Genomic DNA, 15,629 nt, shown 5'->3' with positions numbered 1-15,629 from the left:
CATTTGCCTCAAGAATGAATGACCTCATTCAGAAAACACTGTCAGTCGTTTGCCCACCTTTTAAAGTCTTTTTTTATTTTTATCTTGGTCATGTTAACCATGTTTTTAGAAAGGGGAAAAAGCTAACTTTTTTCTAAAATTAATATCTTAGTAAAAACCTCACATAATTAAGAGATTTGGTAGACTGGCAATGTCTTAGTTTGGAAATGGGAAGTTCTAGATTTCAGATTAAGTTAAGCAGGGATTTGACCCTTTCCTCAACTGTAGAAGGTGCTTGAAAGACATTCAGACATAAAGGGTTACCTTAGAAATCTGTAGCTTTTGCATTTTTTAAATATTGTAAATGAAAAGCTTATAAGCACACACATACAGACTGGAGAGTTCTTATCGGGGGTGCAGGAGGAGGGCCCTGGCAGGGATCAGAAGACCTGTGTTCTTAGGTCACAATTTTCTGCTGAACCAGAGGTGTAACTTTGAGGAAGTAGCTTAATTGATTACTTCTCAGTTTCCACATCAACAAACTGAAGAAAACAGAACTGACTTTGCAGGGTGTTATGCGAATAAAAAGTTATGTCAAGAGCAGAACACCTAATGGTGCTTGAACCATTGTGAGCACTGAATAGACCGCAGTGGTGTTCACATGAATAATTACTTGAACTTCAGAGTATTATTCTGACTGTTCATGACTTTGTGTAAAATTCACTTGGACACACATAGTGAAATTGGAAACTGCAAAGAAAACCAACCTAAGTGGTAGAGGAATTGAAAAGGAGACTCATAAAAAAAGTTTGAAAGAACTGATTATTAATTGTGGAGAAGTGAAGACTGGAGAGTCACTGAATGACTATCTTTGAGGCGTGCAGGACATCATTATATGAAAAATGATACCCGGCTGTTCTTCATCGCTGCAGAGGTCAACAGAACCAAGGCAGGCAGGACAGGGCAAAGCCAAAGAAGAAGAGTAGAAGCAGTAGAGATGATAACATATATATCAGGAACAAAAATGTAGAGAGAGCAAAGGGGATGCAGTCCCAAGGAAGATGCCAGTAAAGCTCATGTCAACACTTCCCATGAACTCCTGATGTCTAAAGGCATGTCCCCAGCATGGGGACAGTTCCCCCAGTTCAGCCTGCATGCCCCATCTCTTACTGTTGACACCAGCTTGTCCATGGGTTCTGTCCATGAGTGCCTTACCCAGAGTAGTTGCTGGTAACGCCTGGCACTTTGCTTAGAGCAGTGATTCTCAACTGAGGTCAGTTTTGCCTCCCCAGAGTGTGTTAGTCTGCAGCATTTTTGGTTGTCACAGCTGGAGAGAAAGGGGTGCTTTTGGCACCTAGTGGGTAGAGGCCACAGTTATTGCTAAACATCCTACAATGCACAGGCTGGCTCCCCACAACAAGGAATTATCCTGTCCCAAAATTTCAATAACGCTACTTTTTAGAAACCCTGGGTTACAGGAATAGAATATCCTAGCATGAGCTCCTTAAGATTTACTAGTTTATGCCAAAGCATTTTTTTTCTCCGTTTACACCAAACCATACAACTGAATGGTTAGAGGACTTAAACAGTTGCTATTCTAAAAAAATGTGTGGATTACATTATAATCATGTGTTTCTTAGCTGTCTGCTATACTTGGGTTTAAAAATATTTATATTTCTAAGTAAGCAACTGATTCTTTGTATAGGGAAAATAACATGCATTAGAGCTCCAGGGAGTATGTTGCAGATACCACCTTCCACGCTTCCTCTGCCCAGCATTTCGCTGGCCGATTAATCGCTGCATTCAAGGACTCGCAAGGCAGTGACTGCCCTACAATCAGAGTGTTGTGGTTGAGACTAAGGCATGACACTGGGTGGGGAAAAAATTCCCTAGGGCCTGCACACTGGCCAGCAACAAAGGGAGGACTCTGAAGAGTGAGTCGCATCGGCGCACAACGTACCAATGCCTTGGAAATGTTGCTGTTCAGTGACTCTGGGAATAAATCATGCTTTCTTGACTTAATAATACATTGCTGTTTCTAAATAATATAAGTATATGTTGTGTGCGTCCATTTGTAAACTTTTTGAGTCTTCTGAAATCCAGACACAGCATGAAAACACACGCTATATTTGATTCTTGCATAAATAGCACAGATTTTAATTTTATCCCAGTTATGGATATCTGGCGTGTGCGCTGATACTCTGGGCAGACTGGTGTGAAATTTAATTTGAGCAGTTAAACACAAGGGTGAGAGAGTGCAAAATAAACAAGCACACGCATTTCCAGCCCTACAGCATTTGGTATGTTAACGGGAAAAGCACCCAAATCCTCTCTCTCTTTTATTTTTTCCCTCTGACAATCAGATTACAGACTGTCTAAAAAGATACAAATCCTCCATGTCTCCTGCGCAACCCCACCTCCCCCGATTGTTGCCTGCAGTCATTTCATTTGTGAGCTCTTCATAGTTGGAGTTTTAGTGAATGAAAGTGTACAGGTTTGCTTTCAGACTTGATATTAGATGAGAAATCACCTTAGTGATTCAAAAGGAGGGAAGAGTCTCTTTGAGAATACCTTAGAAGGGGAAATGAGAATGGAATTGGAAATAGTGAGAAATAATAGATTTACAGTTAAGCAGACCTGGTTTCACATCTCTGCTTTGCCAACTGCAATGTCTATGACCTTTGGAGAGTTACTTAAAGACTCTGTTACCCATTTGTACTTATTTGTAAAAATGAGAGTAACTCCAGGCTCATAAAGTTGCTGATAGATAGAAAGGTACCAGCACATGGGTGCCTGGTGAATGTCAGTTTCTTTCCCCCTTAAAAACATCGGTAAGTCCAGCCTCAGTTACACTTGCTGAGGAAGGAAGGCATGCTCATGGTTATTGTCAGTAATCATTAATGTTGGTAAAAATTGCAGCTGCTTCCATTCCTCCCGCTTGCCTTAATCACCTCCATTCAGGAATTAGCAAGCACCTGCTAGCCCGCCGCACCTCCATTTGTAGGTCATTCTGGGTACTGAGTACACAAAGAAGCTTTTGGTCTTAAAAATACCCTCTCATTCCCAAGGAATATGTTGTTTGGGGGTTAGGGGAGGGGCAGTGTGCATGTGTGTCAGTTGAAGGAACCAGATCCATGAGAAGCAGCGAGATTGGGTGAGTTTCTTCTTACATTCCAAAGAAAGAACATCTGCTTTGCCATCAGTAAAAATTCCCATCTTTCCATTCAATTTGTTTCCACAGAAGAGCGCGTTGTCCCCATTGAAGTTTGCCGGTCCAAACTGTCCAAATACTTGCAGGGAGTAGTTTTCCGCTGTGATAAGTGTACCTTCACCTGCTCCAGTGATGAGAGCCTCCAGCAACATATAGAAAAGCACAATGAACTGAAACCTTACAAATGCCAGCTTTGCTACTATGAGACCAAGCACACGGAGGAACTGGACAGCCACCTTCGGGATGAGCATAAGGTACTTACCAGGACTTCCTGCTCCTGCCTCAACACACTTGTGGGGAGGGGCTGAGAGGGATACACCACTGCATTTAGTCACGCCCACAGTGTACCAGATGGAGATGTGAACTCAAAGAGCTTTCAAAGTGAGGTCTAGTGTCTTCTATTAGAAACATAATGTCATTTTTAAAAATTGTGAAACACAGGTTGGGTGGGAGGGAAATCACCCATCATTCTGCCACACCAGTCTAAGTGCTGAGCATTTCTGGTCTCTTTTCTAGACCAACTTTCATTTGTTTTACGTCACTGTGATTATACTATACATAAAACGTTATACTTTGCATTTTTTAAAGCTTATTCTAAAAGAAGTATTTTGCTATGTTATTTGAAATGTTAATACATTTTAAATCACAAGGTTTGGCAGTTTGTATAAAGGACCAGATAGTAAATATTTTAGGTTTTGCAGGCCTAAAATGTAGTCTTAGTGTTAAATAAGAAAGCAACCATGCAGGCATATCACTTGAGTCCAGGAGTTCAAGACCAGCCTGGGCAACATGGCAAAACCTCATCTCTACAAAAAATACAAAAAGTTAGCCAGTTATGGTGGTGTGCACATGTGGTCCCAACTACTTGGGAGGCTGAGGAGGGAGCATCACTTGAGCCTGGGAGGTGGAGGTTGCAGTGAGCTGAAATAGTGCCACTGCACTTGAGCGTGGGCGACAGAGTGAGACGCTATCTGAAAAAAACGAAAGAAAGAAAGCAGCCATAGACAATACATAAATGAGCCAATAAGGCTGTGTTCCAGTAAAAGTTTATTTACAAAAATAGGCAACAGGCTGTGGGCCCACGGTTGCCAACCCCTATTCTGATAGAATTACCTCTGTGTTTCTCAATCATGTAGGTGGTTTCCAATATTTTGCTAACTACAAAGATTTGTCAAGGCATTACCCAGTATGTCTGAACGTTTATAAGGATTGTAAAATGTGTGTTTTGAGGGGAAGGAGACTCGAGAATGAATACATTAGTACAGGACATAAAATAGAGGATTTGTGAAAAAAAATTCTCTTCCAGAGGTTTGCCGATCAGAGGGTAGAAATCACACAGGACAACTTCCTCACTCTGCACAGGGCTCATCTGGCATCTCATGAACTGAGATGATCATTTCTGGTTTTGTGTGTATTGCCCAGAGTACAGGAGGAGCTATAATTAGTATTTGTTTAATGACAAGAGCCTATCAAAATGCTTTTTAATTAGCCAACAAGTCCAAAACATCTATTGAGTGTTCACTGAAGGCACAGGGAGAAGCACTTTTGATATTGTTTGCTTTTTCCTTGCTACGTATCCTCATGAGTGGAAATATAGCCCTTCTTTTGTGGCCTTACAAACCCACGTTATAAAGAGTTTAGTCTGAATCATCTGCACCCACGGGTTAGAATTGTTCTGTGGGGTGTTGAGAGAGAAGGCTGAGCTTTGTCACCTGTCCACAATGGAACAGTTTAATGGTAACTTATCTGCTTTGGAATGCATTTATTTTCCAATATGTCTACCCGAAAAAATGAAGCAAAGAGGAAAAGCCTGAATTACCTCACTTAAAATTTTTCATATCCTTTCTTATTCAAACTTACTGGGCATTTCTTCCCCAAACTCAAGGGTAAATTACTCATCTTTTTCAAACCAAGCTTTCTATAATTATTCACATGTATCTTATTTACATAACTACCTCAGACCTTTTTATTACAGTGTTTAAGCCTCTAGGCTGATATTTTCAGACAGAACAAATCTGGAAGAAGATTCTTCTCTAGTTGTTGCACAATAGCTTGTAAATCACGGGGGAAATCCAGAAAATGTTAGAAACCGTAACAGACTTGGAACCAGAGGGTTCCTCAGCAGTGGGCGCAAGGCTGAGGCCATGAGGTACGGATCATGGAAATGAGTTGCTCAGGAACATACGGCCCAATTAAGAGCTTTTGAACCAAAAAGATCTGGATTATAATCTTGTCTCCACCATTTGCTTAATTTTCTGGGTTTGTTTTCCAGTTACTTAAATTTCTGGGTTTGTTTTCCAGTTTGTAAATGGGAATTGTTACACCTTTCTCAGAAGTTTTGTAAGATTAAATGAAGTCCTGTATTTCCCCCACTTTGAGACCCAATACATTCCTTAGAATATTTGTTAAATGAATTGTGTTCAAATATGGTAATAGTTGTACCTATCATAATGGCAGCTGTGTTCCTGAAGACCTAAAACATATTTACAAAATCACTAATTATACTTTGCATCTTAGACACAGTCTTTTTTAAAAAATTATTTTTCTATAGAGTATTGGGATACAAGTAGTATTTGGTTACATGAGTATGTTCTTTAGTGGTGATTGGTGAGATTTTGGTGCACCCATCACCCCAGCAGTATACACTGCACACTATTTGTAGTCTTTTATCCCTTGCCCCCCTTCCACCCTTCCTCCCAAGTCCCCAAAGTCCATTGTATTATTCTTATGCATTTTTGTCCTGATAGTTTAGCTCCCACATATCAGTGAGAACATACAATGTTTGGTTTTCCATCCCTGAGTTACTTCACTTAGAATAATAGTCTACAATTTGATCCAGGTCACTGCACATGCCATTAATACAATCCTTTTTATGGCTGAGTAGTATTCCATCAGACAGATAGATACTAGATAGATAAATAGATACATAGATAGATACATAGATAGATAGATATCACACTTTCTTTATCCACTCGTTGACTGATGGGCATTTGGGTTGGTTCCATGATTTTGCAGTTGTGAGTTGTGCTGCTATAAACATGCGTGTGCAAGTATCTTTTTTGAATAATGACTTCTCCCCTGGGTAGATACCCAGTAGTGGGATTGCTGGATCAAATGGTAGTTCTACTTTTAGTTCTTCAAGGAATCTCCACACTGTTTTCCATAGTGGCTGTACTAGTTTATGCCCCACCAGCAGTGTAGAAGTGTTCCCTCTTCATTGCATCCATGCCAATATCTACTGTTTTTTTATTTTATTTTATTTTATTTTTCTATTATGGCCATTTTTACAGAAGTAAGGTGGTATTGCATTGTGGTTTTGATTTGCATTTCCCTGATCATTAGTGATGTTGAGCATTTTCATATGTCTGTTGGCCATTTGTATCTCTTCTTTTGAGAACTGTCTATTCATTTCCTTAGCCCACTTTTTCACGAGATTGTTTGTTTTTTTCTTACTGATTTGTTTTATTTCATTGTAGATTCTGATATTAGTCCTTTGTCAGTTGTATAGATTGTGAAGATTTTCTCCCATTCTGTAGGTTGTCTGTTTACTCTGCTAACTATTCTTTTTGCCATGCAAAAGATCTTTAATTAAGCCCCAACTATTTATCTTTGTATTTATTGCGTTTGCTTTTGGGTTCTTGGTCATGAAGTCCTTGCCTAAGCCAGTGTCTAGAAGGGTTTTTCCAGGGTTATCTTCTAAATGTTTATAGTTTCAGGTGTTAGATTTAAGTCCCTTAATCCATCTTGAGTTGATTTTTATATAAGGTGAGAGATGAGGATCCAGTTTCAGTCTCCTACCTGTGGCTAGCCAGTTATCCCGGCACCATTTGTTGAAAAGGGTGTCCTTGCCCCACTTCATGTTTTGTTTGCTTTGCCGAAGATCAATTGGCTATAAGTATTTGGGTGCAGTCCTGGGTTCTCTGTTCTGTTCCATTGGTATATGTGCCTATTTTTATACCAGTACTATGCTGTTTTAGTGACTATGGCCTTATAGTACAGTTTGAAATCAGATAGTGTGATTGTAGGAGTCTGTTTTCACACTGCTGATAAAGACGTACCGAGACTGGACAATTTACAAAGAAAGAGGTTTAATTGGACTTATAGTTCCAGGTGGCTGGGGAAGCCTCACAATCATGGCAGAAGGCAAGGAGGAGCAAGTCCCATTTTACATGGATGGCGGCAGGCAAAAAGAGGAGGAGGAAGACACAAAAGCGGAAACCCCTGGTAAACCATTAGATCTCATGAGACTTATTCACTACCATGAGAACAGTATGGGGAAAACTGCCCCCATGATTCAATTATCTCCCACCAGGCCCCTCCCACAACACATGGGAATTATGGGAGTACAATTCAAGATGAGATTTTCTGGTGGGGACACAGAGCTGAACCATATCAGTGATGTCTCCAGAGTTATTATTTTTGCTTAGTCTTGCTTTGGCTATGTGAGCTCTTTTTTGGTTCCATTTGAACTTTAGAATTGTTTTTTCTAATTCTGTGAAGAATAATGGTGGTATTTTGATGCAGATTGCATTGAGTTTGTAGATTGCTTTTGGCAGTATGATCATTTTCACAATGTTGATTCTACCTATCCATGAGCATGGGATGTGTTTCCATTTGTGTCGTCCATGATTTCTTTCGGCAGTGTTTTGTAGTTTTCCTCGTAGAAGTCTTTTGCCTCCTTTGTTAGGTATATTCCTAAGCTGTATATTTGCAGCTATTGTAAAAGGGGTTGAGTTCTTGATTTGATTCTCCACTGCTCACTGTTGATGTATAGAAGAGCTACTGATTTGTGTACATTAATCTTGTATCTGGAAAGTTTGCTGAATTCCTTTATCAGTTCTAGGAGATTTCTGGAGAAGTCTTTAGGGTTTTTGAAGTAAATGATCATATCATCAGCAAACAATGACAGTTTGACTCCCTCTTTCCCAATTTTGGATGACCTTTATTTCTTTCTCTTGTCTGATTGTTTTGGCAAGGATTTCCAGTACTATGTTGAAGAGGAGTGGTGAGAGTGGGCATCCTTGTCTTGTTACAGTTCTCAGAGGGAGAGCTTTCAACTTTTCCCCATTCAGTATTATGTTGCCTGTGGGTTTGTCATAGGTGGCTTTTATTACATTAAGGTATGTCCCTTGAATGCCGATTTTGCTGAGAGTTTTAATCATAAAGCAATGCTGGATATTGTCGAATGCTTTTTCTACATCTATTGAGATGATCATGTGATTTTTTGTTTTTAATTCTATTTATGTGGTGTATCACATTTATTGACTCACGTATGTTAAACCATCCCTGCATCCCTGGTATGAAACCCACTTGATCATGGTGGATTATCTTTATGATATGTCATTGAATTTGGCTAGCTAGTATTTTGTTAAGGATTTTAGTGTCTGTGTTCATGAGGGGCATCAGTCTGTAGTTTTCTTTTTTGGTTATGTCCTTTTGCAGATTATGGTATTAAGGTGATGCTGGCTTCCCAGAATGAATTAGGGAGGGTTCCCTCTTTCTCTGTCATGTGGGATAGTGTCAAAAGGAATGGTACCAATTCTTTGAGTACCAATTCTGGTAGAATTCTGCTGTGAATCCATCTGGTCCTGGACTGTTTTTGTTGGTAATTTTTTAATTACCATTTCTTTTTTTTTTTTTTTTTTGACTCCTGCTGTTTTAAATTTTCTTTTCTTTTTTTTTTTTTTAAATTATACTTTAAGTTCTAGGGTACATGTGCATAACGTGCAGGTTTGTTACATATGTATGCTTGTGCCATGTTGGTGTGCTGCACCCATCAACTCGTCAGCACCCATCAATTCGTCATTTATATCAGGTATAACTCCCAATGCAATCCCTCCCCCCTCCCCCCTCCCCATGATAGGCCCCGATGTGTGATGTTCCCCTTCCCGAGTCCAAGTGATGTCATTGTTAAGTTCCCACCTATGAGTGAGAACATGCAGTGTTTGGTTTTCTGTTCTTGTGATAGTTTGCTAAGAATGATGGTTTCCAGCTGCATCCATGTCCCTACAAAGGACTAAAACTCATCCTTTTTTATGGCTGCATAATATTCCATGGTGTATATGTACCACATTTTCTTAATCCAGTCTGTCACAGATGGACATTTGGGTTGATTCCAAGTCTTTGCTATTGTGAATAGTGCCGCAATAAACATACGTGTGCATGTGTCTTTATGGCAGCATGATTTATAATCCTTTGGGTATACCCAGTAGTGGGATGGCTGGGTCATATGGTACATCTAGTTCATGCCATACTGTTTTCCATAATGGTTGAACTAGTTTACAATCCCACCAACAGTGTAAAAGTGTTCCTATTTCTCCACATCCTCTCCAGCACTTGTTGTTTCCTGACTTTTGAATGATTGCCATTCTAACTGGTGTGAGATGGTATCTCATTGTGGTTTTGATTTGCATTTCTCTGATGGCGAGTGATGATGAGCATTTTTTCATGTGTCTGTTGGCTGTATGAATGTCTTCTTTTGAGAAATGTCTGTTCATATCCTTTGCCCACTTTAATTACCATTTCAATCTCCCTACTTGTTATTGGTCTGTTCAGGGTGTCTAATTCTTACTGATTTAGGCTAGGAGGGTTGTATTTTTCCAGGAATGTATCCATCTCTGCTAAGTTTTCTAGTTTATGTGTGTAAAGGTGTTCATAGTAGCCTTGAGTGATCTTTTATATTTCTGTGGTGTCAGTTGTAATATCTGCCATTTCATTTCTTAATGAGGTTATTTGGATTTTCTCTCTTTTCTTGATTAATCTTGCTAATGGTCTGTCAATTTTATTTATCTTTTCAAAGAATCAGCTTTCGTTTCATTTGTCTTTTGTATTGTTTTTTGGTTGTTTCAATTTCATTTAGTTCTGCTCTGATCTTGGTAATTTCCTTTCTTCTGCTGGGTTTGGGTTTGGTTTGTTCTTATTTCTTTAGTTCCTGAGGTGTGACCTTAGAATGTCAGTTTGTGCTCTTTCAGTCTTTTTGATGTAGGTGTTCAGGGCTATGAACTTTCTTGGTAACACTGCCTGTGCTGTATCCTAGAGATTTTGATAGGTTATACCATTATTGTCATTCAGTTTGAAGAATTTTTTAATTTTCATTTTGATTTCATTTTTGACCCAGTGCTCATTCAGGAGCAGGTTATTTAATTTCTATGTATTTGCATAGTTTTTTTTTTTTTTTTTTTTGAGACGGAGTCTCGCTCTGTCGCCCAGGCTGGAGTGCAGTGGCCAGATCTCAGCTCACGGCAAGCTCCGCCTCCCGGGTTTACGCCATTCTCCTGCCTCAGCCTCCCAAGTAGCTGGGACTACAGGCGCCCGCCACCTCGCCCGGCTAGTTTTTTGTATTTTTTAGTAGAGACGGGGTTTCACCGTGTTAGCCAGGATGGTCTTGATCTCCTGACCTCGTGATCCGCCCATCTCGGCCTCCCAAAGTGCTGGGATGACAGGCTTGAGCCACTGCGCCCGGCTGTATTTGCATAGTTTTGAAGGTTCCTTTTTGGAGTTGATTTCTGGTTTTATTCCGCTCTGGTCTGAGAGACTGCTTGATACAATTTCAATTTTCTTAATTTATTGAGGCTCGTTCTATGGCCCGTCATAGTCTACCTTGGAGAAAGTTCCCTGCACTGTTGAATAGAAGTGTATTCTGTGGTTGTTGGATGAAATGTTCTGTGTATATCTGTTAAGTCCATTTTTTCCAAGGTATAGTTTAAATCCATTGTTTTTTTGTTGACTTTCTGTCTTGATGACCTGTCTAGTGCTGTCAGTGGAGTATTGAAGTTCCCTACTATTATTGTGTTGCTGTCTGTCTCATTTCATAGACACAGTCTTTAATGTAATATTTTCACTATGTCATATTATGTTCTTTAATTTTTTTCTCTTCCTCGTGGTTGACCAGCTTATTAAGTCCAATGAGCACCTAATTGAGGCTAAAGAATTGCGACTTTCAGCATGCCTAATGATTCTTATGTTTGTCTCAATTGTTAGGTTTATTAGACTCATTACTGAGATAGCAATACTTTTTTTTTCTCATTTTCTAATCTTTTTTCCCTACATGATGAGTACAAAATGCAATTTGAATTTTTGAAATAATTCTCCAAGCACTGTTTTGTATATAAAGATGGCAGTGCTATTGAAACTGAATTTTTGGCTGACAGCCAGTGGAATTACATGCTGGCTAAAAATGGTCATTTGTTAGGGGGAAAGATATACAAACACCTGATTTCAGGGTTCATGAGAGAGGAATGGGGAGTCAGTGTACAATGTACTAAACAGAATTATGCTGACAATTCAAATATAAAGGTCAAGGACCATAAGGCTAAAACAAGAAATTAAAGGCATGAGAATCGGAAAGGAAGAAACACAACTTTTTACTTATAGACAATGTGATTTTTATAGGTAGAAAATCTGCAGAATCTACAAGAAAAAAAAAGCTACTAGAACATGAATGAGCTTAGCAAGGTTGCAGGATATAAAATCAATATACAAAAATCAATTATGTTTCTGTATACTAGTAATGGACAACCTGAAAATGAAATTTTAAGAAGATCAATTTCATGTACACTAACATCAAAAAGAACAAAAGTCTTAAGAATACATTTAACGAGAACTATACACTGAAAACTATACTGTTGCTGAGAGGAATTTATAAAACTAAATTAATGCAATATATTCCATGTTTATTAATTAGGAGACTCAATATTGGTAATTCTTTTCATACTGACACACAGATTCAACATAATCTCTACCAAAATCCCAGTAGACATTTTGGGGGTGAAAGTGACAAACTGGCCCTAAAATTTATATGGAAATACAAATGACCTAGAATAGCCTAGTGTGGAGAAACGATAAAATCAGAGAATTCGCTAATCTTGATTTCAAAACTCACTATAAATTGACATAAGATAGATGCATAGATCAGTAGTGCAGAAGCAAAAGTCAAGAAATAAACCCTCATATATGTGATCAGTTGATTTTCATAAAAGGTGTTAAGGTGTAATAGGGAAAGGATTATTTATTTTTTAATGGTGCTGAAACAATTGGATTTATGTATGCAAATTATGTCCCTTGACCTTTACAGAACCATAAGCTTAAATGTGTGACTAAAACTATAAAACTTTCAGAAGAATAGTAGATTATATCATCTTGGGTTAGGGAAAAAAATTTATATATGATGCAAAAGTTACAGACAACTGAAAGAAAAAATAGAAGACACCATTAAGAAGATGAAAAGGCAAGCAACAGACTAGAAGCAAATATTTGCAAAGTAATTACCTAATGAAGGGCTCTAACCAAAATATTTAAAGAAATCTTACAACTCAACCATAAGAAGATAAGCAACTCAGTTAAAAATGAGCACAAGATCTGAACAGACACCTTACCAAAGAAGATAGATATACAAATGGCAAATAAGCACATGAAAAGATGTTCAACTTGATTCACCACTTGGGAAACATAAATTAAAACAAAATAAGATTCTACTCCCCAACCACTAGCTAGCATGGCGAAAATTAAGAAGGCTGATAGTATCAAAGTGTTGGCGAGGATGTGGACAAACTGGAGTCTCATACATTACTGATTGGAATGTAAAATAGCATAGCCACTTTGGAGCAGTTTGGCATTTGTTTATAAATGTACACTTGCCATCTGACCTATCAATCCTACCTTCACATACAATGGATAAATAAATAAAATATGGCGTATCCATGCAATGGAGTACTACTCAGCAATAAAAAAGAATGAGCTACTGATACATTTAACAGCATTGAGGAATCCAAAAAATGTTACGTGGATAGAAGCTAGACACAAAAGACTACGTATTTTATAATTCTGTTTTTATGAAATTTCTAGAAAAGGCAACATGATAGAGACAGGAAGCAGCTAAGAGGTTACTTAGGCCTGGAAAATGGGAGCAGGGATTGATTACAAAGGATGTGAAGGAGCTTCTCAGAGTGATGAGGGTGTTCTTAAACTGGATTGTGGTGAGGGTTGCACAAATATATAAATTTACTAAAAATCATTGAATTGTTTACTTATAATAGATAAATTTTATGGTAGGTAAATTATACCTCAATACCTAAAACAGATGTAAGTTTCCCATAACCCAACACACAGTAGGTCCCCAATAAATGTTAATTTCCTATAGTCTTTTTATGATGTTCATCCTGAGAACAGCTATATCAACAAGATACTCAGGATCCGGATTAATGTGGAATAGACTTCGCAATTGGTTCCAAACAGGGATTCACTTTTTTTCCCAGTAAAACAGTGCATTGCTCATTATATTCTTCTACAAATAGCATTAGGCGATTTGTGTGGTGGGGAGAATCTATAGAACAAACTATAAGACACGTAGAATGTACTTTCAGTTAAAGGATTTCATTAAAAAGAACTGAACATTCAAAACTTGACTTCTGAATTCTGCCTGCAAAGGTTGTAAACCTCAGGAACATCTATAAAGATGTCAGACTATATCATTCACGGACTGGACAGAATCCTGGTACCAGCAAGAAAGGTCCTTAAAGTCAAATATACCATTCCTTCTGAGAAACAAAATCTCCAGTGCACTCGATTTAGGCTGCATGTTTATCCTCAGAAGCCAGAGTATAAAAGGGATAAACATCAGAACCCTCATTTTATAGGTAATAAACACAATCTTTCCTCCTAGATCTTTATCTTTGTTACTAGTGAGCAAGGCATCTCTTGTAATCTCTTAGGATCTAAAGTAAACAGTGCAGGTTATTTGAAATTTTATTTTTTTATCCTTTGACTCCCTGTCTGTTTTTAATCTCAGTGGGTCCTCTAGAAGGTTGACTAGTGTAGTCTCTCCTTCCACCCCCTCCCCTTTACTTCCCTCTCCCTTTCTTCACTCCCTGCATTCTCTGTCCCCCAACATTCTCCCCTCCAACACATATAGTGAATTATTTATCAGTAATGCCCTTTATTAGCAATACTGTTGAAAGATGAAGACAACGTTTTGTCTTTTTTGAGTCAGGGTCTTGCTCTGTTGCCCAGGCTGAGGTGCAATGGCGCAATCATAGCTCACTGCAGCTTCAAACTCCCAGGCTCAAGCAGTCCTCCCACCTTGACCTCCCAAAGTGCAGGAATTGCAGGTGTGAGCCACTGTGCCCAGCCTAAGACAACATCTTTAGGAACCTTAAAGTCATGAAGAAAAACAAACCTTGCACTTCTCACATTTAAAAAATACACACACTTTTTTTTAAAAGAAAGTTTATATGCAATACCTTGTTAGTGTTCTTTATGATTCTGCAGTCTCTTTGCTAGTTTAAGGAACATAAAATATATTATCTCTAACTTGTTCTGCTCATAAAATTGTCATGTTCAGTATATTAAATTTAGAAGGATAGTCTATTCAGGCAATACACATTCACTAATTGAATTTACTTTGAAATGTTTTTAATTTTTTATATAAATGGAGCCTCAGGCAGTTGAACTCTAAAGAAACTCATATCTTACTTTTTGCCAGTTTGAGGGAAACAGCAAAACATTAAGCTCAGAAGGAATCATCAACATTTTAGTTATTCTAATAAAATTGCTCAGTTTTTTGGACTAGTGAAATCCACAGTGGCCAAAAAAAGTCACATAGGACATTTGTTTCCAGAAAAGGAAACGAGAAATAAATGAAGAATCTTTCTCCAAAGATTCTTCCCAAATAAATCATAAGACAAATTTTTCCCAAATTATAAAACACACCTTTGGCCACATTTTTTTTTTTTTTGATTGCTTTTTATTTCTGAACTAAATGCTAGCAACTTTAGCTTTATCAACTACAGTGATTTCTGCAAGCTGAAGCCTTCTCTAGAAGACTATGCCATTTCATTTCTGCTTTCCCTCATGTAGTTCTGCTTCTTTATTTGTTAACCGTAGCTCTATCTCTTCCGTGTGTTGTAGAAGACAGAGAAACCAGAATTAGATGAGCAAGAGGTGTGACCATTTTTCAGAGGGATGTGTCCGGCAAAACCTTAAACAGTATTTCTCAAATAAGCATTTGAATATGTTCTTTACCTGTACCTTCGAAACCATCCACTAAACTCCCCAGTCAAAAGTCTTCATCCCAGCTTCTAACCCTATCATAGAACTTTTCTTCTCCTTTCTTAAGGCAGATTTATTTATCTCACCTTTCTTTCAAAATCTAACCTAGTGCCCAGCATACAGTAAAGCCTCAGGAGTTGTTTGTTAAATAAATGTTAAGTATCCTGTTCAAATAAGCAAAATGTGGCAGTATCCAGTAGCATCTTTTCCCTCTGCATTTTGGGTTCAGGAGATTGACAACTGCTCAACTGGCCAGCCGCAAAGCTCTGAGCCTTTCTTTTTTTTTTTTTTTTTTGAGATGGAGTCTTGCTCTGTCGCCCAGGCTGGAGTGCAGCGGCCAGATCTCAGGTCACTGCAAGCTCCACCTCCCGGGTTTACGCCATTCTCCTGCCTC

General features: G+C 38.4%; 1 protein-coding gene across 2 annotated transcripts in view; it reads left to right on the top strand.

The window, feature by feature from the left end:
- Positions 1-15,629, top strand: part of ZNF462 (zinc finger protein 462) — a 151,105-nt gene that overhangs the window by 118,853 nt on the left and 16,623 nt on the right. For both annotated transcript variants that reach the window (XM_023202278.2, XM_023202283.2), the window contains exon 10: positions 3,221-3,444. In XM_023202278.2, the coding sequence (XP_023058046.1) occupies positions 3,221-3,444 (224 nt within the window). The remainder of the gene's footprint in view (positions 1-3,220; positions 3,445-15,629) is intronic.

Source organism: Piliocolobus tephrosceles, chromosome 14 (assembly GCF_002776525.5).
Source record: "Piliocolobus tephrosceles isolate RC106 chromosome 14, ASM277652v3, whole genome shotgun sequence".
Classification (NCBI taxonomy): Eukaryota; Metazoa; Chordata; class Mammalia; order Primates; family Cercopithecidae; genus Piliocolobus; species Piliocolobus tephrosceles.
Note: the sequence above shows the minus strand (reverse complement) of the source record. Positions and strands in the feature narration are given on the sequence as shown.